A 23766-nucleotide genomic window follows, 5' to 3' on the forward strand; every position below is an offset into this window, starting at 1 on the left:
TCAGTAATACAGGCTACCGTATTTTTTATCATACTTTGTTATTATCCTTCACGGGTTAGTGACCGTTATTTCACTCCTTTACGTCATTATATCTGTTTTTAAGACGGCATATGCTTGGCAACATTTATTTTAGGATTATTACCATTTTTTACGGCAAAATTTTATGAGTGATCTTTTATGGCTACAGGGAAGTTCTATATTATAGTTAAAGAATACTTTCTATGACATATCTCATCTCAGCGATAATTCTGTAAGATCAACGCCTGAAATATTATGTATACTGAAAGAAAGAAAATATGTATTCAGTATGAAATATGACAGGGTGAATAACCCGTTTTACTTGAAAAGCATCGTAGATAAATGGCAAGCTGACGGCATAAATGACTGAGATAACAGGCGATTCCATTTGAAATATCGCTTGTACAAATGGATATTTTGTTTGAGAAATACCTTTGGAAAGACGATTATCCCTAGGAAAAGTATAGCGATTTATCCTCAATATCCTCAGATTTATGTTCATTAAAAAACAGTTTCATTTACCATTAATCATGTGCTTATTAGATATAGTTTGCATAAACTGGTAATTTATATAAATAGAGGATTATTTATACTTAATGTTCATAAATATTCTGACTGACAAATCCAGGAATTCATTGACGATGATTATATGGTCTTCGGGAAAATCTTTTGTTGATCCAACTTTTCGTTCGCCCAAGAATTACTAAGTGAAGCCAAATTTAGAAGCATTATTTTTTAACTTATATTATATATCTTTATTTACAGGTAACAACAAAACTTAATGAAGAAGGGCATTCTGTACTAATATGGGTTCACTTAGTTCCTTAACTCAAGTAACTTTCCTATCAAAATTAAAAAAAATATAATTTCTCTATTATTATTATTATCACTAGCTAAGCTACAACCCTAGTTGGAAGAGCAAGATGCTAAAAGCCCAAGGACTCCAACAGGGAAAAATAGCCCAATGAGGAAAGGTGATAAGGAAATAAGTAACGATATAAGATGTAACGAACAATTAAAATAAAATATTTCAGAAACAATAACAACATTTAAACATATTTCACATATAAACTATAAAAAGACTTAGGTCAGCCTTTTCAACATAAAAACATTTGTTGAGTTTATTTCATAATTCATAAAGTAGTTTAAAATTCTCATAGTGCAATTGGAGAATAATTTACAAAAAGGCTAACACTGCAATACTACAATGTCCTTTTATGCACCTCGTGAAAAACCTTTAACCTTTTATAGTCAAGTACCCACTACGTCGAAAATCACAGTAATATGAATATGGAAATGACCAATCCTGAACTCATTTCAAATTCCAAAGAAGTCCGGATTTATGTAATTTCCTTATTGAATGCTTGTGCAGACACTGAGAGAGACTGACCTAGGAAATGTCAAAGACAATCTAACTATTTGTAGGTCTGAATGGTAATTAAAAAAATCTGTTTTGAATTTTGAGCAGAATCTTCTTCAATAAAAGGAGTTGTAGACACGTAATAGCTAAATTATAAGAACTGCAACTTTGGTAATTTTAATAATAATAATGATTTTAGTCCTTTCAATGATAATGATAATTAGAATAATTTAGATTTTTATAATAAAATGACAGAAATAGTGTTGAGTTGTGAAGGACACGTAATATGTGAATTATAAGGATTCTAATTTTAATAATTTTCATAATAAAAAAGATTTTAGTCATTTAAATAATAAAAATAATTAAAACAATTTTGAGTTTCATAATAAGATGACGAAAAAGGTGTTGAGTTGTGAAATACACGTAATAGCTAAATCATAAGAATTGTAATTATAATAATTTTCATAATAATAATGATTTTAGTCATTTCAATAATAGAAATAATTAGAATAAATTTGATTTTTACATGGATACAAATTCCAGAAAATGGTTCATACTTTAGAAAAGCTTGAACTTTTTTTTATAATACATAACTACAATATCATTTTACAATGATAGAATATTTCTTTGAAATGTAAAATTGTCTGAAAATTTTTCGCACGGCCAACTGCACCCGTCACCTGCACTTTTTTTCTGGGTTATGATTTGCAAGTGAAAAGGAATTAAAAGCTGCTTCTGCTGTTAAATCAGCTGTGATCGTATTCATGAAGAGGAAAGAGCCATCTGGTGAATTAATTTCCTGGCGGAATTTTGGGCTCGGTCATTAGCTGTACCCTGAACTCATTATCAATTAGGTGGCACTCATTGGCCCTTCTTATACTCATTTGTTTTTAGGTGAGGATGAACTCATTTAAGCAGCACGGTAGCATTGTATATATAAGTATGCACATACACAGTATGAATATATATATATGTATATGTATGTATATATGTGTATATATATGTATGTATATACATACATATATATATATATATATATATATATATATATATATATATATATATATATATTATATATATATATATATATATATATAGATATATATATATATATATATATATATATATATATATATATATATATATATGTATATATATATATATATATATATATGTATGTATGTATATACATATATATACACATATATACATACCGTGTATATATATATATATATATATATATATATATATATATATACATATATATATATATATATGTATATATATATATATATATATATATATATATATATATATATATATATATATATGTATATGTATATATATATATATATATATATATATATATATATATATATATATATCTTTGCATATGTTCTGTATATAAATATGCATACAATATATATATATATATATATATATATATATATATATATATATATATATATATATATATATATATATATATATATATATATATGCTTTTATATATGCATATGTATCTATATATATATACATATATATATATATATATATATATATATATATATATATATATATATATATATATATATATATATATATATATATATATATAGACACAAAGAAAAGTAAAAGTATTGAGTGAATCTTGACTAGTCGATCTTCAGTCAGTAATTCCACATTTCCTTGTGGTCTGTTTCATCTGAGCATCGTATGTTCCTGTGAATTTTACACAAACACACAGAGGCACACACACACACGCACACATACCTATATATACAATAGATATTTTTTCCTATAAAGGAGTAATAATTAAAGAGTTCCATCTTCTAGTGTTTAAAATGATTCCTTGGCGATGAGGTTATCAACTCCACACACTTATTTTTGCTAACTTCATATTTCAGTTTTTGCTACAGATTATAGAATGTAACCATTTCATAAGTACAAATATTGTTAATATTACTTAGAGGAGCATAAAAAATTATCAGAGGTATATAATACATATTTTCACGCATGGGAGTAATATAATTGATAAGTTTGTTTGATTATATCAAATAATAATAATATGTTATTTATAAGCATCTAAATTTAAATTATTAATAAGCATATTAATAACCACGGCATTAAAATCTTACCACCACCACAACCATCACTACCACCACCAACAACAACAACAACAACACTAACAACAACCGCAACTACAGTAATAATAATAATAATAATAATAATAATAATAATAATAATAATAATAATAATAAATTATCCAATCATATGGATAATTCCTCGATTAAGATTTATTATGACATTAGGTTATCCAATCAAAAACTTATTCTTTGATTGAAATTCAATACTATAATAAATTATATAATCATAAAGATCATTCCTTGATCAATATTCTTTCTGACAATGGAATATCCAATCTCAAAGACAATTCCTTGATTGATGTCTATCCATTCATAATGTTATTCCTTGATTAAAATTCATGACTATAATAAATTACCTAATCATAAAGATTATTCCTTAATTCATATAAATTAAAACGCAAACCTGATTAAGCAGTATTACTCGACAAACACTTTCCCAGAATTGAAGACTCTAAACATTTTTGCCGAAAAAAAGAGAAAGAAAAAGACAGAAAAAAATAGAAAAAATGACAGAAAAGACAGAGAGCAAGCGCAAACCACGATTAAGACAATTCCATAATTCATACAAATCAAAACGCAAAAAGGGTTTTCCAGAATTGAAGACCCAAGAAATTTTGGCATTGAAAAAACAGAAAAAAAGAAAAAAGAAAGAAAAAGGACAGAAAAAGGACAGATAACAAGCGCAAACTCATCCAACATTTCGAAAGGCACTCAGCCGGAGTGAGATGATTCAGGTAGGCGATGCGTTTGAGTATTAGTTTGGATATTGCTCGAAGCAGCTAATTCAATGAGAGCAGCCAAAATATTTCCAATGTATAAAATGGAAATAGAAAATCGGGATGAAATACATTATTTCTCACGGCAGTTTTCGAATGACAATTTTCGATTTCGTTCTATTCGCTGATTGATTCGTCTATGTAACATTTCTGTAATTCATTTGTTAAATATTTGGGAAACGGTATTCTAATATCGCTCAGACACGCTACAATATTTTTTCATATTACAGTTACGTGTTTGGCTACACTGTTAGAAAAAACCGTAATTTTTCTCGAAAATTCTCCTAAAGAATATACTGTTCTCAACCGTATTTCAGTTAAATACAGACGAATGTAATTTTACCGTACTTTGCTATTATCTTTTACGGGTTGGTGACCGTAATATCACTCTTTTACGTCAATATAAGCGTTTTTAAACGGTAAGAATCCTGGAATAAATGTTGCCAGACTTTTACCGTTTTTTGATAAAAATTTGTAAGTGCACTGATTCCAAATGAATTTGGAATATCATTTTTTTCTTTGTTGACTACTGATTACATGAAATTATCACTTGCCAGGATTTTTGTTTGTAAGCGAAGCAGAGCAAAATCTATTTCTATTTTGTGCTCTCATAAGGTATTTGTTATTTAGATGCTTAAAAGAGATTTTTTATTTGGGAGATATAGTATCAACAAAACGGTAGTATTTAATCACTACTTTGAACACCAGAATAGAATAACTGATTTCGAAGGCAGTAGAATATTAGCTTATTTAGGAATTCTGATTTAATATAACAAACAAAAGAGTAAGTACATGAAACTAAAGATTTTTCTAATCAGCAGATAATTTACCATAACTTTTCTGTTATTGTTAAGTTCGGTTGATTATTCAGACGTACAAAGCGACAAAAAGTATTTCTATTTCATATCCCCATATCGATAAATATTGACCCAAAACATACAAAAACAACACCATTTTTTTTTCTTTATCTCAGGTATTGATACAACACCGACTATTCACGAACTCGTCTTGGCTTCTTCCTTTGAAGGAAGAGAAAGGAGAAAAGAAGCCCCAGACTCCCTGCCTGAATTTAAAAGAAAAAAAAGAAAAAGAAAAAAATAAGAAAAAAAAACTGCTGTTGCATTGAAAGCGTTCGGATTCCTATAAGTCTTGAGAGGTGTCTGTTGTTCTTCGATTGTGGATGCGTTGTCGACTGTTTCCCGTTGAAGTGATTCCTCTGGTGTCTGGTGATCGGGATGAAAAGGGATGTTGTTGACCATGAACTTATCTGGAAGAGAGAGAGAGAGAGAGAGAGAGAGAGAGAGAGAGAGAGAGAGAGAGAGAGAAATTAGGTCTGTTTTGGATATATCGAGGAATTGAAGAAGACGAGGGAAGGTTATAAGAGACGGCTATATATATATATATATATATATATATATATATATATATATATATATATATATATATATATATATGTATGTATGTATGTATGTATGTATGTATGTATATAAATGCATATATATATATGCATTTATATAGTATATATATATATATATATATATATATATATATATATATATATATATATATATATATATGTATGTATGTATGTATGTATGTATGTATGTATATAAATGCATATATATATATGCATTTATATAGTATATATATATATATATATAGAGAGAGAGAGAGAGAGAGAGAGAGAGAGAGAGAGAGAGAGAGAGAGAGAGAGAGAGAGAGAGAGAGAGGGAGAGAGAGAGAGAAATTATGCCTGTTTTTGGATATATCGAAGAATTCAAGAAGAAGAAGATAGGTTATGTTGAGAGAGAGAGAGAGAGAGAGAGAGAGAGAGAGAGAGAGAGAGAGAGAGAGAGAGAGAGAGAGAGAGAGAGAGAGAGAGAGAAATTAATGTTATGTATGTCCTCTTAATGTAATAAGAATATTAGCGAATCGTGCCAGTTGTAAAAAAGTTACAAAATATTTTTGAAAATATTGTAAGTAGCTCTAAACACTAATCCTTAATTAAACACTGAATATATCAAGGAAAAATAACTTAACCTTAAAGCATAACATAAATATAGACCTTAATTAACAATTTCGCTGAAACTAGGTCGTCAGAAATGATATGAAACCATTTCTCTTAGTAACTGACATCTAACGGTTCGTTCTAATTACTTGAGCTATTCATTATTCATCGCAATTTCAAAGTTATTCCACATTTTTTTTCTTTTACAATACAGATGTCCTGTTATGTAAGATAAAATAAAATGAATAAAAATGTTACAATTCTACATTGAATATAGTTTTGCTGAAATACATATAAATTGTTCCACCTTTCAGCATACGATTTTTGACATGAATTTCAACATTTTAGAATTGGATAACCGATGCCAATATCCCAATAAAAGAGAAATTGTACCATTTTTACATCACCTGTTCATCAAATATTTGCTCCGATGATTTAATATAACTTTCGTTCATGTAAGAATTGATCTTTTTGCAACAGACATTCTGTAATTTGTTTCGAAAATTAGTTAATGATAATTCGAAGAATTATTGTTTATCATTTATGTTGCTCGATTTCTGCTCTATTCTTTTATATTATGAAAATTATGCTTTTGTTTAATACCCTGCCTTCTAAACTAATTTCCTATTAATTTCACTTTAGCTTTGTTAAATTTGAAGTATCTGGAATATAAGTATTGACATTCAAGTTACTGTGCCCCGATGAGGGTTTGCATTGCTTCTGAAGTAATTTTTCAGGTTAGACTTTGAGTATTGAATTTTCATATGTGTGTATCATACAAACTTTTTTTTTTTTTTTTTTTTTTTTTGATAAAAATTGTGTTTAGATGGCAATTGTATAAGTAACCTCTATTTTTTTTTCTCCATTGCAGGATATTAAGTTGTTTTCTTTTCTATTTTAACTTTGGTTTTACATCATTAGCTCTTTTTTATATAATTTGCTCAGATTTCTTCATGTAGCTTGACTCATCCCTCAGCTTTCAAGTAGTGTTCTTGTAGCAAGGTACATTTTTCATTTAAATTACTGTATATACGTTCATACAGAAAATGTATTACCCGAGATTGAAGTGTAATATCTGCACAGAGAAAACAAACACTGGATGATCTCAATTGCTCGTAAGGTCCCCTTGCCCAGTACCAAAGCAAGGGGTGATGACCATATCATGTCCTTGTTACATTGAACTGTGTTGGTCCATCTTTTTAAATGTATGATAGGGGATTGGGGTGTAGATCCTGATATATGCTCAGAGGGAAAAATACGCCCTGTGTATTAATTTTATTTCCATGCTATGGAGAACAATTTAAACTTTCTTTAAGATGAATTAAATCTATTTTGCAAAACTAAATCTTTAACTTATAAAGCATGAAGTCATATAGGTATCTAATATAAATTGTTGTTATCGTAGTATTCTATTTTCAAAGATTCTTCTATATAAATTGGAATAAAAGAAATGGAAGGATTAGTGGTACGACATACTTAGGATTTAGTTTGATGTTTTATTTACGATGCGGAAAACCCTATTAGAAAAAAAAATGCTACAATGAACTAGAGGCTATAAGTGAAGTCATTGATATTTGAGACAAGTCATATGACGTCAATGACTTTAGGGATAATTCTTATGACGTCATTACTTGTTTACCATCAGCGTGTGCAAAGACAATTAAGCCTTATAAGTTGTCTAGCACTGGAGCAAAATTCTTCTACGTATTCACTGCGAAATAACTTGATTAAATTCTAGCTTGTGATTAATTGTTTATGTGACCATTGCGATGCCTTACCAAATTCAAAACATATTTAATTTTTTATTTTATTTTATTTTTCTTTTTAATTAGGGCACGTATTATATATGTAAAACAAACATTTCACATTATTTTGGAATAGAATCTATCTTTCTCTATCTTATATATTGCATAAGGAAAATTGGAATATCAGATTAAAATCCACAAAGTATTTAACCACCAAATCCTGGAATGTCAACTTTGAACTTATATTCGCCAACACTTACTATTATAAGTATTATTTTTATCATAACTAGCTGAGCTACAACCCTAGTTGGAAAAGAGGGGTGCTATAAGCCCAAGGGCTCCAACTGGGAAAATAGCCCAATGAGGAAAGGAAATAACACATAGAATATCATGCCTGAGTGTACCCTCAAACAAGAAAATTCTAGCCCAAGACGGTGGAAAACCTATGGCACTACATAAGACTAAAGAACAATGGTTTTGAAGTTAACTCCTTGAGCGAAGAAGATTTTTTTTTTTTTTTATGTTAGTGTCGCCAGGTGTTTGAGGAAAGAGGAGAATGCGTAAAGAATAGGTCAGACTCTTCCGTATATATTTAGGCAAAGGAAAAATTACCCGTAACCGGAGAAAGAGATCCAATGTAGTACTATCTGGCCACTCAGAGAACTCAATAACTATAGCGGTAGTATCTCAACGGGTGGCTGGTGCCTTGTTTAACCTACCATCCAAAGTAGAGAGAAATCCATATATGGGAGTAGTCTCTTTTTAAGAAATTACTTGACAATATTAATGTTTGCGGAATACCCCTCTAAGAATTTATATTCATTTCTCCAAAACTGCGTATTCAAAAGATATTGATCTGCTAATGATATGATGCTTTTATATATATATATATATATATATATATATATATATATATATATATATATATATATATATATATATATATATATATATATATATATATATATATATATATATATATATATATATATATATATATATATATATATATATATACACTTTCATATTTACACAGTGTATATATACAAATATGTATATATATATATATATATATATATATATATATATATATATATGTGTGTGTGTGTGTGTGTGTGTGTGTGTGTGTGTGTGTGGATAGAATAAAGCAATACAAAAAAGAAAAAAAAGTGGACGCAAATAATTATAACTGAATAGGTAGAGAAAAAATAAACAATTTCTTCCCTTAAATTACGTTAGAAGAATTCTTACTACGACTTATATTTCTTAAAAAACAAAACATGTATCCGTATGTATATGTAAAGAACCTCACATTCTCCATCTCAACCTTTTGAAACATGCATGTACTCACAGCTGTATACTTGGACAGAAACAATAAACGTAAACACAAAGGCCTTTTTAAGATTCTTCATATGAGCCAACAAATAAAACTATGAATAATTTCCCAGTTCATAAATGAACCAATGAATAATAACGAACTATATCAGTGTATACTCAATCTTTTAATGAAATAATTCATTTTGTTATGTTTGTTTAAGCATCGTAGAGTGAACTTCATTATATTATGTTTTCGTGAATTATGTTATTATTATTATTATTATTATTATTATTATTATTATTATTATTATTATTATTATTATTATTATTATTATTATTACCTACTAAGCTACAACCCTAATTGGAAAAGCCGGATACTATAATCCCAAGGGCTCCAATTGGGAAAATAGCCCAGTGAGGAAAGGAAACAAGCAAAAATAAAATATTTTAAGAAGAGTAACAACACTAGAATAAATATCTCCTATATAACCTATATAAACTTTATGGGCAAGAGACCGGCCCATTTTGGAGAGTCTTTTAAAGTTGTCACTGTGATTTATAAAAACATAAATCTATTTCTTCAAAGAATTTTCAAGATTTTATCTTATCAATTTTATGAATACTCGCACACAAACACACATACATTATATATATATATATATATATATATATATATATATATATATATATATATATATATATATATATATATATGTATATATATATATATATATATATAATGGAAATCTATTTTAGGGTGAGGTAGCCATGTTGTCCTGATGTAAGTTCCTAAAAGGTCGCTTCCTAGGGTATATTTGACTACAGTGATATTCCCAGAGAACTTTACCTTAAGGTATCCAGAATTCTAACTCCGGGAGCGAATATCCCTAAATAATCTCACAGGGATATCGCATAATATCAGAGGATGTATTCTTGACACGTCACATAGCTATCTTCACCCCGAACAGTATTAACGCTTTAAGGGGTTACAGTGACAAGAATCTGAAACGAAAATGAAAAGAGATCCACTCATAAGGCATCTCTCCTATTCTGTTTCCAGTGTGTATCTGATGAAGGCGGTAGCGCCCTCTTTATTCCTTTTCGTGTAGCTCTACTACTCAGTGTTTTCCCTTGTGTTCTCTCGTTATTTTGGATTTAATTCAACATTTTGATGACTTCTTCGGCATCTTCTGCCTCTGGAAAGTTGAGTATTATCTTTACTGTGTATAAATGTAAGCTCTTGTCATTTTGAATTTAATCAAAAGTGATATTAACGTAAACAAGAGCTGTTGCCTACGAGAGGCATCCTGGATGCTATCGCTCGCTATATATGGGTCATTTAGTTAGCTAAACACTACCGAGAGCAACAACAACAACAACTTCCTGTGACCGCGGTGCCTCAGATAGTGGCACAGCCTCCAACCACGTACCAGATGGTACCTCAACAAGTGGCGATACAGTCGCCAGATTTTAACCCAGTCCTTCGAAAGGCAAACTTCTCCTTTCGTTCGAAAGCTAGAGGAACAGCCAGAGGTTCTTCAAGACGCCCTTCAAGAGGTCGGGGATCCAGGGGAGGACGCGGTCAAGGAGGCAAGGCCTCAGGTCCACAACAGCGGAAGTAAGATACTTCCAGTAAGAGGGAGACTACAGCTATTTAGGGATCGCTGGACCTTCAATCCCTGGGCCCACAACCTAATAAAGAATGGACTAGGATGGAGTTGGAGCAGTCCTCCACCTCAATTTCCTCAACTCTCCCAACACTCAACCCCCGTTCTGGAAGAATATATCCGAGAGCTCTTAGACAAAAGAGTTATCCGGAAAGTCAAGTCCATAAAATTCCAAGGAAGGCTGTTTTGTGTTCCAAAGAAGGACTCAGAAAAACTCAGAGTCATTCTAGACTTGTCGCCACTCAACAAGTTCATAGTGAACTACAAGTTCAGAATGCTCACACTTATTATTATTATTATTATTATTATTATTATTATTATTATTATTATTATTTTCATTTATTATTTAACATCGTCTTCTGAAAGGTGAGGAGAGAAATGTACGGGAAATCTACCCATAGAGATGGCGATTCAAAAATGTCTCCAAGAATCTGAAAGTCTCCGAGGGCTCCAGGTTCCTCTATTGCTTCGAAGATTATTATTATTATTATTATTATTATTATTATTATTATTATTATTATTATTATTATTATTATTATTATTTAACACATATTCTGAATGGAGAGAAGAGAAATGTAGGGGAAGTCTGCCCATAGAGTTGGCGATTCCAAAATGTCTCCAGGAATTTGAAACACTCCAGAAAGATCGTTTTGCGGCAAAAACCATTTCTTCGAAATAATGCTGATTCAGGTGACTGGATCTGTATTATTGAATATGGCTTTCAAATTGAACGAAGCGATTTCAATGTTTAAGGATATCATCGGAAGCAAAGGAAGATTTGTCTGGCCTCAAAATGCAGGATCGGCCCTTCAGGAGCAGACTCTTGCATGCGAGGACATGACGGTAAAACTTCAGGGACAGCTGCGAACTCTTCAGGAGTCGGTGGTTTTCAAATGTTTTCGTGGCTACTCCCAGAGGCGCCACGCTTTGAAGACTGCAGTGTAGTCGCCTCTCAGGATGGATTCCTCGGCAGGTGGCTGCAAGCGCTGTCCTTGGATAGAGGGCTGGTGGAAAGCCCGCGAGGAACTACAGCGGTGCGAACTTGGATTGCACCAGATGGAGAGAAAAGCTTTAAGATTCAAAGATGAATTGAAATCAACGTGGTTCGTTGGCAAGCTTCTCTCCGAATTTGACTTGGGAGAAATGAAGGAAGTCATTTCGAATGGAAACCAGAACGTTTACATCGGCATAGTAGATGCTGCTTCTGTCATTTTCGGCAGAATTATGCTAGTTCGAAGGAGGATGGCTGGAAACGATGTGGACAACAGCTCTCTTGAAGAATATGTTCCAGAAATGGAAAATGGATGCGATCTATTGGAACTCAAAATGGAGGACGAAGATCGAACTACTTTCTTGCTAAATCTTGAGGATGAAAATAATAAGTTACATGGACAACTAAATGAACTGAGAAGTATTGTAGATGAATTGAATAGAGCGAAAGAGACTCAAGAAAAGATGACGTTTGAGAAGGCATCTGAATACCAGAAACTGGAAGCTGAATGCGTCGAAAATGACCTTTGGATGAAAGAACTGGAAACTTTGTTGAAAATTCTTAAAGTAAAGAATGAAGATAATAAGAAAAATGAAAATGAGAAAACGGAACAAATAAACATATTGAAACGTGATATTGACGAATTGAAGGATGAAAAGAAGAAACTTGAATCTGAATGCGTCGGTAAAGACCTTAAAATGAAGGAACATGAAAATTTGGTGAAAATTTTCAAAGAGGAAAATAAGCAAAGCAAGAAAGCACTGAGTGAGGAAGCAGAACAAGTTAATAATTTGAAACTTAAAGTTGAAACTCTGAAGGATGAAAAAGAGAAACTTGAATCTGAATGCGTCGGAAAAGGCCTTAAAATGAAGGAACATGAAAATTTGGTGAAAATTCTTAAACAGGCAAATGAGCAAAGCAAGAAAGCACTGAATGAGGAAACGGAACAAGTTAATAATTTGAAACTTGAAGTTGAAACTCTGAAGGAAGAAAAGAAGAAACTTGAATCTGAATGCGTCGGAAAAGACCTTAAAATGAAGGAACATGAAAATTTGGTGAAAATTCTTAAACAGGCAAATGAGCAAAGCAAGAAAGCACTGAATGAGGAAACGGAACAAGTTAATAATTTGAAACTTGAAGTTGAAACTCTGAAGGAAGAAAAGAAGAAACTTGAATCTGAATGCGTCGGAAAAGACCTTCAAATGAAGGAACATGAAAATTTGGTGAAAATTCTTAAACAGGCAAATGAGCAAAGCAAGAAAGCACTGAATGAGGAAACGGAACAAGTTAATAATTTGAAACTTGAAGTTGAAACTCTGAAGGAAGAAAAGAAGAAACTTGAATCTGAATGCGTCGGAAAAGACCTTCAAATGAAGGAACATGAAAATTTGGTGAAAATTCTTAAACAGGCAAATGAGCAAAGCAAGAAAGCACTGAATGAGGAAACGGAACAAGTTAATAATTTGAAACTTGAAGTTGAAACTCTGAAGGAAGAAAAGAAGAAACTTGAATCTGAATGCGTCGGAAAAGACCTTCAAATGAAGGAACATGAAAATTTGGTGAAAATTCTTAAACAGGCAAATGAGCAAAGCAAGAAAGCACTGAATGAGGAAACGGAACAAGTTAATAATTTGAAACTTGAAGTTGAAACTCTGAAGGAAGAAAAGAAGAAACTTGAATCTGAATGCGTCGGAAAAGACCTTAAAATGAAGGAACATGAAAATTTGGTGAAAATTCTTAAACAGGCAAATGAGCAAAGCAAGAAAGCACTGAATGAGGAAACGGAACAAGTTAATAATTTGAAACTTGAAGTTGAAACTCTGAAGGAAGAAAAGAAGAAACTTGAATCTGAATGCGTCGGAAAAGACCTTCAAATGAAGGAACATGAAAATTTGGTGAAAATTCTTAAACAGGCAAATGAGCAAAGCAAGAAAGCACTGAATGAGGAAACGGAACAAGTTAATAATTTGAAACTTGAAGTTGAAACTCTGAAGGAAGAAAAGAAGAAACTTGAATCTGAATGCGTCGGAAAAGACCTTAAAATGAAGGAACATGAAAATTTGGTGAAAATTCTTAAACAGGCAAATGAGCAAAGCAAGAAAGCACTGAATGAGGAAACGGAACAAGTTAATAATTTGAAACTTGAAGTTGAAACTCTGAAGGAAGAAAAGAAGAAACTTGAATCTGAATGCGTCGGAAAAGACCTTCAAATGAAGGAACATGAAAATTTGGTGAAAATTCTTAAACAGGCAAATGAGCAAAGCAAGAAAGCACTGAATGAGGAAACGGAACAAGTTAATAATTTGAAACTTGAAGTTGAAACTCTGAAGGAAGAAAAGAAGAAACTTGAATCTGAATGCGTCGGAAAAGGCCTTAAAATGAAGGAACATGAAAATTTGGTGAAAATTCTTAAACAGGCAAATGAGCAAAGCAAGAAAGCACTGAATGAGGAAACGGAACAAGTTAATAATTTGAAACTTGAAGTTGAAACTCTGAAGGAAGAAAAGAAGAAACTTGAATCTGAATGCGTCGGAAAAGACCTTAAAATGAAGGAACATGAAAATTTGGTGAAAATTCTTAAACAGGCAAATGAGCAAAGCAAGAAAGCACTGAATGAGGAAACGGAACAAGTTAATAATTTGAAACTTGAAGTTGAAACTCTGAAGGAAGAAAAGAAGAAACTTGAATCTGAATGCGTCGGAAAAGACCTTCAAATGAAGGAACATGAAAATTTGGTGAAAATTCTTAAACAGGCAAATGAGCAAAGCAAGAAAGCACTGAATGAGGAAACGGAACAAGTTAATAATTTGAAACTTGAAGTTGAAACTCTGAAGGAAGAAAAGAAGAAACTTGAATCTGAATGCGTCGGAAAAGACCTTAAAATGAAGGAACATGAAAATTTGGTGAAAATTCTTAAACAGGCAAATGAGCAAAGCAAGAAAGCACTGAATGAGGAAACGGAACAAGTTAATAATTTGAAACTTGAAGTTGAAACTCTGAAGGAAGAAAAGAAGAAACTTGAATCTGAATGCGTCGGAAAAAACCTTAAAATGAAGGAACATGAAAATTTGGTGAAAATTCTTAAACAGGAAAATGAGCAAAGCAAGAAAGCACTGAGTGAGGAAACGGAATAAGTTAATAATTTGAAACTTGAAGTTGAAACTCTGAAGGAAGAAAAGAAGAAACTTGAATCTGAATGCGTCGGAAAAAACCTTAAAATGAAGGAACATGAAAATTTGGTGAAAATTCTCAAAGAGGAAAATGAGCAAAGAAAGAAAGCGCTGAGTGAGGAAACGGAACAAGTTAATAATTTGAAACTTGAAATTGAAACTCTGAAGGAAGAAAAGAAGAAACTTGAATCTGAATGCGTCGGAAAAAACCTTAAAATGAAGGAACATGAAAATTTGGTGAAAATTCTCAAAGAGGAAAATGAGCAAAGAAAGAAAGCGCTGAGTGAGGAAACGGAACAAGTTAATAATTTGAAACGGGAAGTTGAAGAACTGAAGAACAAAAAGGACGAACAAAAAGCTGATTTGGTGCGTGACTATGAAAAACGGGAATTTGTGTGCAAAACAAAAGACCTTGAGATACTGCAAGAGAAAAAAGATTGTGGAAGAGTTTAAAACTGAAAAGGAAGAAATGAAGAGGGCGCAGAGTAAGAAAACAGAGCAACTAAATAAATTGAAAACTGAAGTTAACGAATTGAAGATAGAAAAGGAGAAACTGAAAGCTAAGCCAGAAATTCCTAACACTGAGAATAAGGATGAACGTGAGAGGCGAAGATTATTGATGGCTGGATTATTTGCGCAGATGAGTAACACGCCCAAAGAGGCGTTAAATATTTTCACCGAGGCCTTGACCATGACGTCGGACAACGAAAAAGAAACAGCTCTTCTCCATTTCCTTCTTACGCAGTGAATCCGTAGAAGAATTCTGCTCCAGAGCTAGAGAACTTATAAAGCTTAATGGTCTTTGCACATGTAGATGGTAAACAAGTCAATGACGTTATAAGACTTATCCTTAAAGTCATTGACGTCATATGACTTGTCTCAAATATCAATGACGTCACTTATAGCCTCTACTTCATAGGAGCAATCTTTTTATTTCTAATAGGGTTTTCCACATCGTAAATAAAACATCAAACTGAATCCTAAGTATTTCTTACCACAAATCCTTCCATTTCTTTTATTCCAGTTTATGTAGAAGAATATTTGAAAATAGAATACTACGATAAGAATAACATATATTAGATACCTATTTGACTTGATGCTATATAAGTTAAAGATTTAGTTTTGCAAAATATATTTAATTCATCTTAAAGAACGTTTAAATTGTTCTCCATAGCATGGAAATAAAATGAGTACACAGGGTGTATTTTTCTCTCTGATCATATATTAGGATCTACACCCCAATCCCCTATCATACATTTAAAAAGATAGACCAAAACAGTTCAATGTAACAAGGACATGATATGGGCATCACCCCTTGCTTTGATTCTGGGCAAAGGGACCTTACGAGCAATTGAGATCATCCAGTGTTTGTTTTCTCTGTGCAGATATTACACTTCAATCTCGGGTAATACATTTTCTGTATGAACGTATATACAGAAATTTAAATGAAAAATGTACCTTGCTACAAGAACACTACTTGAAATCTGAGGGAGGAGTCAAGCTACATGATGAAATCTGAGCAAATTATATAAAAAAAGGGTTTATTTTGTAAAGCGAAAGTTGAAATAAAAAAGGACAAATTTGATATCCTACAATGTAGAAAAAAGAAATAGACGGTACTTATACAATTGTCATGTAAACACAATTTTTATAAAAAAAAAAAAAAAAAATTCCTATGATACACACATATGAAAATTCAATACTCAAAGTCTAACCTGAAAAATTACTTCAGTAGCAACTCAAACCCTCATCGGGGCACAATAACTTGAATGTCAATACTTGTATTCCAGATGCTTCAAATTGAACTGAGCAAAAAGTTAAATAAATAGGAAGTTGGTTTAAAAGGTAGGGTATTAAATAAAGCATAATTTTCATAATAAGAAAGAATGGAGCTGAAATCGAGCAACATAAATGATAAAAATGATTCTTCGCATTATCATTATCTTACTTTCGAAACAAACTACAGAATGTCTGTTGCAAAGAGATCAATCGTTACATGAACGAATGTTATATTAAATCATCGGAGCAAATATTTGATGAACAGGTGATGTAAAAATGGTACAATTTCTCTTTTATTGGGATATTGGCATCGGTTATCCAATTCTTAAATGTTGAAATTCATGTCAAAAAATCGTTTGCTGAAAGGTGGAACAATTTATATGTATTTCAGCAAAACTATATTCATTGAAGAATTGTAACATTTTTATTCATTTTATTTTATCTTACATAACAGGATATCTGTATCGTAAAAAAAGAAAATGTAGAATAACTTTGAAATTGCGATGAATAATGAATAGCTCAAGTAATTAGAACGAACCGTTAGATGTCAGTTACAAAGAGAAATGGTTTCATATCATTTCTGACGACTTAGTTTCAGCGAAATTGTTAATTAAGTTCTACATTTATGTTATGCTTTAAAGTTTAGTTATTTTTGCTTAACTTATTTAGTGATTAATTAAGGATTAGTGTTTAGGGCTACTTAGAGTATTTTCAAAAATATTTTGAAACTGCTTGCACAACTGGCATGATTCATTAAGAGGATATGCATAACATTAGTTTCTCTCTCTCTCTCTCTCTCTCTCTCTCTCTCTCTCTCTCTCTCTCTCTCTCTCTCTCTCTCTCTCTCTCTCTCTCTCTCTTGGATATTCACCGCAAAGTTCAGAGAATTTTTTTTAAAGATAACTTATGATAAAAGAAAAAATTAAGGAAGTGTAGAGCATTATGTAACAAGGGCATATGTTTATTTATTTTAAAACACAATATGCACCCACTTACGACAAACCTTTAGCTCTAGGTTTTGAGAGAAATCGGGTATACGAGACTTTGGCATGTTTAAAAGATATTAAAGTTTGACTTTCATTCAATTATTCACTTGTCTAAAAATCTACTTAAAAATAAACAAAACACGTATCGTGTACAAGCCGTTTCCATTATCATATTTTTTGTTTTCATGACCTTTATCTAAACTTTTTTATTTATAGCCGTCTTTTATACCCTTTCCACTTCTTCAATCCCTTGATATATCCAAAACAGGCATAGTTTCTCTCTCTCTCTCTCTCTCTCTCTCTCTCTCTCTCTCTCTCTCTCTCTCTCTCTCTCTCTCTCTCTGCACACACACACAACCGTCTCTTATGACCTTTCCTCATCTTCTTCAATTCCTCGATATATCCAAAACAGGAATAATCTCTCTCTCTCTCTCTCTCTCTCTCTCTCTCTCTCTCCTCTCTCTCTCTCTCTCTTCATAGCCGTCTCTTGTAACCTTTCCTTGTTTTCTTCAGTACCTCGATATATCCAAAACAGGCATAGTTCTCTCTCTCTCTCTCTCTCTCTCTCTCTCTCTCTCTCTCTCTCTCTCTGCACACACACACACAACCGTCTCTTATAACCTTTCCTCGTCTTCTTTAATTCCTCGATATATCCAAAACAGGAATAATTACTCTCTCTCTCTCTCTCTCTCTCTCTCTCTCTCTCTCTCTCTCTCTCTCTCTCTCTCTCTCTCTCTCTCTCTCTCTCTCTCTCCCAGATAAGTTCATGGTCAACAACATCTCCTTTCATCCCGATCACCAGACACCAGAGGAATCACTTCAACGGGAAACGTTCGACAACGCATCCACAATTGAAGAACAACAGACACCTCTCAAGACTTATAGGAATCCGAACGCCTTCAATGCAACAGCGGGTTTTTTTTTTTTTTTTTTTTTTTCTTTTTTTTTTTCTTTTAAATTCAGGCAGGGAGTCGGGGGCTTCTTTTCTTCTTTCTCTTCCTTCAAAGGAAGAAGCCAAGAGGAGACTGTGAATAGTCGATGTTGTATCAATACCTGAGATAAAAAAAAAAAAAAAAAAATCTGCTGTCTTTGTATGTTTTGGGTCAATATTTATCGATATGGGGATATGAAGCAGAAATACTTTAAGTTGCTTTGTATGTATGAATAATCAATCGAACTTGACAATAACAAACAAGTTATGGTAAATTATCTGCCGCTTTGAAAAACTTTTAGTTTCATGGACTTACTTTTTTGTTTGTTATATAAAATCAGAATTTCTAAATAAATTAATATGATATAGCCTTCGAAATCAGTTATCCTATTCTGGTGGTCACTGTAATAATCAAATACTACCGTTTTGTTGATACCATACCTCCTAAATAAAAAAATCTCTTTTAAGCATTTAAATAACAAATACCTTATGAGGGCATGCAATAAAATTAGATTTAGCTCTGCTTTGCTTAAAAACAAAAATCCTGGCAAGGGATTATCTAATGTAATCAGTAATCAACAAAAAAAAATTATATTCTAAATTCATTTGGAAACAGTGTACTTAAAAATTTTTATTTAAAAAATCGGTAAAAGTCTGGCAATATTTATTCCAGGATTCTTACCGTTTAAAAACGGTTATATTGACGTAAAAATTACAGAAAATAACAAAGTAAGTTAAAATTACAGTCGCCTGTATTTTACTGAAATACTGTTGAGAACAATATATTTTTAAGGAGAATTTCCCATAGAAATTACGGAGTTTTCTAACAGTATAGCCAAACCTGTAACTGTAAAAAAAAGAAAAAAAATTGAAGCGTTTCTGAGCGATATTAGAATACCGTTTCCCAAATATTTTATAAAAAGAATTACAGAAATGTTACATAGATGAATCAATCAGCGATTACAACGAAATCGAAAATGGTCATTCGAAAACTGCAGTGAGAAATAATGCATTTCATCCCAATTTTCTATTTTCATTTTATGCATTGAAAATATTTTGGCTGCTCTCATTGAATTAGCTGCTCCGAGCAATATCCAAACTAATACTCAAACGCATCACTTACCTGAATCATCTCACTCGGGCTGAGTGCATTTCGAAATGCTGGATGAGTTTGCGCTTGTTATCTGTCCTTTTTCTGTCCTTTTTCTGTCTTTTTCTGTTTTTTCTGTCTTTTTCTGTCTCTTTTTTTCTGTCTTTTTTCTCTCTCTTTTTCTCTTTTTTTCAATGAAAAATTTTTAAACGTCTTTAATTCTAGAAAACCGTTTGTCGAGTAATACTGTTTAACCAGTTTTGTGTTTTAATTTGTATAAATTAAGAAATTATTTTTATGATTAGATTAATCATTATAGTAATGAATTTTAATCAAGGAATAACACTGTTAATGAACAAATTATTGATATAATAAATTCTAATCAAGGAATCATGTTTGTGATTTGATAATTTATTGTCAGAATAAATATTAATCAAGAAATTATCTTTATGATTATATAATTTATTATGGTATTGAATTTCATTGAAAGATTATCTTTATGATTGGATAATTTATTGTCATGATAAATTTTAATCGAGGAAGTATCTTTATGATTGGATAAACTATTTTCATAATGAATTTTAATCAAGGAATTATCTTTATGATTGGATAATTTACTGTCATGATAAATGTTAATCTTAGAATTATCTTTATGATTGGATAGATTATTGTCATAATAAATCTTAATCAAGGAATTATCTTTGGGATTGGATGAATTATTGACATAATAAATTCTAATCAAGAAATTATTTTAATGATTGGATAATCTATTGTCGTACAAATTTTAATCAAGAATTTATCTTTATCATCAGATAATTTATTGTCCTAGTAAATTTTAATCTAGGAATTCTCTTTATGATTGGATAATTTATTGTCATAATGAATTTTAGTCAAGGAATTATCTTTTTGAGTAGGTAATTTACTATCCTGATAGATTTTAATCAAGGAATTGTCTTTATGATTGGGCAATTTATTGTCATAATAAATTTTAATCAAAGAATAATCTGTATGATTGAATAATTTGTTGTAATAATGAATTTTAAAAAAGAAATTATCTTTATATTGGATTTGTTATCATGATAAACTTTAATCAAGGAATTATGTTTATGAGTGGATAATTTATTGTCATGATTAATTTTTATCAAGGAAATATCTTTATGATTGCATAATCTATTGACGTAATGAGTTTTAATGAAGGAAATATCTTTATGATAGAATAATTCATTTTCATGATAAATTTCAATCAAGGAATTATCTTTATGATTGGATAATTTATTGTCATAATGAGTTTTAATCAAGGAATTATCTCTATGATAGAATAATTCATTGTCATGATAAATTTTAATCAAGGAATTATCTTTATGATTGGATAATTTTTTGATATGATAAATTCCAATCAAGGAATTATCCATTATCTTTGGATGATTTATTGTCATGATAAATTTTAATCAAGGGATTATCTTTATGAATGGATAATTTATTGTCATGATATATTTTAATCAAGGGATTATCTTTATAAATGGATAATTTATTGTCATGATAAATTTTAATCAAGGGATTATCTTTATGAATGGATAATTTATTGTCATGATAAATTGTAATCAAGGATTTATCTTTATAATATATTAACTAATTATCATAATAAATTAAATCCTTCCCATCTTTTCCAGATATTAAAAGTTGCAAACACTATCTTTAACATAAAGTAGAAATAATCATTGTTGTACCTACAGTAATAAAGAAATGACATTATATTAACTTATTATCATGATATTAATTATTATTATTATTATTATTATTATCATTATTATTATTATTATTATTATTATTATCATCATCATTATTATATGCATACATATATATACAACGCTACCGTGCTGCTTAAATGAGTTCATCCTCACCTAAAAACAACAGAGTATAAGAAGGGCCAATGAGTGCCACCTAATTGATAATGAGTTCAGGGTACAGCTAATGACCGAGCCCAAAATTCTTCCAGGAAATTAATTCACCAGATGGCTCTTTCCTCCTCATGAATATGATCACAGCTGATTTAACGGCAGAAGCAGCTTTCAATTCCTTTTCACTTGCAAATCATATCCCAGAAAAAAAAAAAAAAGTGCAGGTGACGGGTGCAGTCGGCCGTGCAAAAAAAATTTCAGACATTTTTTACATTTCATTGGAATTTTCTATCATTGTAAAACGATATTCTAGTTATGTATTATAATCAAGTTCTAGCTTTTCTAAAAGTATGAACCATTTTCTAGAATTTGTATCCATGTAAAAATCAAAATTATTCGAAATATTTCTACTATTGAAATGACTAAAATGGGTATTATTATGAAAATTATGATAATTACAATTATAATTCAGCTATTACATGTCCTTTACAACTCTACACCTTTTCTGTCATTTTATTATAAAAATCAAAATTGTTTTAATTATTTTTAGCGTTCAAATGACTAAGATCTTTTTTTATCATGAAAATTATAAAAATTACAATTCTTAAAATTTAGCCATTACGTGGCTTTCACAACTCAACACTCTTTCTGTCGTTTTATTATAAAAATCTAAATTATTCTGATTATTCTTATTATTTGAGTGTCTAAAATCATTATTATCTTAAAATGATAAAAATTACAATTTTTATAATTTAGCTTCTACGTGTCTGTCACAGCTCTACACTCTTTTTGTTGTTTTATCATAAAATTAAAAAATATCCTAATTATTTCTATTATTCAAATGACTACAATCGTTATTGTTATTAAAATTATCAAAATTATAATTTCTATAATTCATCTATTACGCGTCCTTCACAACTCTACACTCTTTCAGTCGTTTTATTATAAAAAATCAAAATTATTCTAATTATGTATATTATTGATATGACTAAAATCATTAATATTAATAAGATTATTATAATTACAATTTTTATAATTTAGCTATTACGTGTTCTTGACCTCTACACACTTTCTGTCATTTTATTATAAAAATAAAAAATTATCCTAATTATTTTTACTATCTAAATGACTAAATCATTATTATCAAAATTATTAAAATTATAATTCTTATAATTTAGCTAATACAGCTCTGCACTCTTTCAATCATTTTATTGAAGAAGATTCTGCTCAAAATTCAAAACAGATATTTGTATTACCATTCAGACCTGCCAATTAGTTTGATTGTCCTTGACATTCCATAGGTCAGTCTCTCTCACCAACTGTGTCTGCACAAGCATTCCGTAAGGAAATTACAATTATCCAGACTTCTTTGGAATTTGAAATGAGTTCAGGATTGGCCATTTAAATATTCATATTACTGTGATTTTCGACGTAGTGGGTACTTGACTATAAAGGATTAAAGGTTTTTCACGAGGTGCAGAAAAGGACAGTGTAGTATTGCAGTGTTACCCTTTTTCTAAATTATTCTTTAATTGCACTATGAGAATTTTAAACTACTTTATGAATTATGAAATAGACTCAACAAATGTTTTTATATTGAACAGGCTGACATAAGTCTTTTTATAGTTATATATGAAATATGTTTAAATGTTGTTATTGTTTCAGAAATATTTTATTTTAATTGTTCATTACTTCTTACATCGTTAATTATTTCTTTATTCCCTTTCCAAACTGGGCTATTTTTCCCTGTTGGAGCCCTTGGGCTTTTAGCATCTTGTTCTTCGAACTAGGGTTGTAGCTTAGCTAGTAACAATAATGATAATATTGAAATTATATTTTTCTAATTTTGATAAGAAAGTTACTTGAGTTAAGGAACTAAGTGA

The 23766-nt window shown here is 30.6% G+C and overlaps 1 protein-coding gene across 1 annotated transcript; it reads left to right on the forward strand.

Moving 5' to 3' along the window:
- The first annotated feature begins 11995 nt into the window (after nucleotides 1-11995).
- Nucleotides 11996-15652, forward strand: LOC137651773 (uncharacterized protein PF3D7_1120000-like). Its single transcript, XM_068384994.1, has 3 exons — nucleotides 11996-12748; nucleotides 14951-15100; nucleotides 15200-15652. Exons 1-3 carry the CDS (start codon nucleotides 11996-11998, stop codon nucleotides 15650-15652), a joined length of 1356 nt encoding a protein of 451 aa, XP_068241095.1.
- Nucleotides 15653-23766: the final 8114 nt, after the last annotated feature.

Source organism: Palaemon carinicauda, chromosome 13 (assembly GCF_036898095.1).
Source record: "Palaemon carinicauda isolate YSFRI2023 chromosome 13, ASM3689809v2, whole genome shotgun sequence".
NCBI lineage: Eukaryota > Metazoa > Arthropoda > Malacostraca > Decapoda > Palaemonidae > Palaemon > Palaemon carinicauda.

Excerpts from the sequence above, each read along its gene's own strand:
- LOC137651773 (XM_068384994.1), top strand. The coding sequence starts at position 11,996 with ATGGATTCCTCGGCAGGTGGCTGCAAGCGCTGTCCTTGGATAGAGGGC. Across the intron at positions 12,749-14,950 it reads TGAAGGAACATGAAAATTTG|GCAAATGAGCAAAGCAAGAA; the intron begins GTGAAAATTTTC and ends ATTCTTAAACAG. Across the intron at positions 15,101-15,199 it reads TGAAGGAACATGAAAATTTG|GAAGAAAAGAAGAAACTTGA; the intron begins GTGAAAATTCTT and ends GAAACTCTGAAG.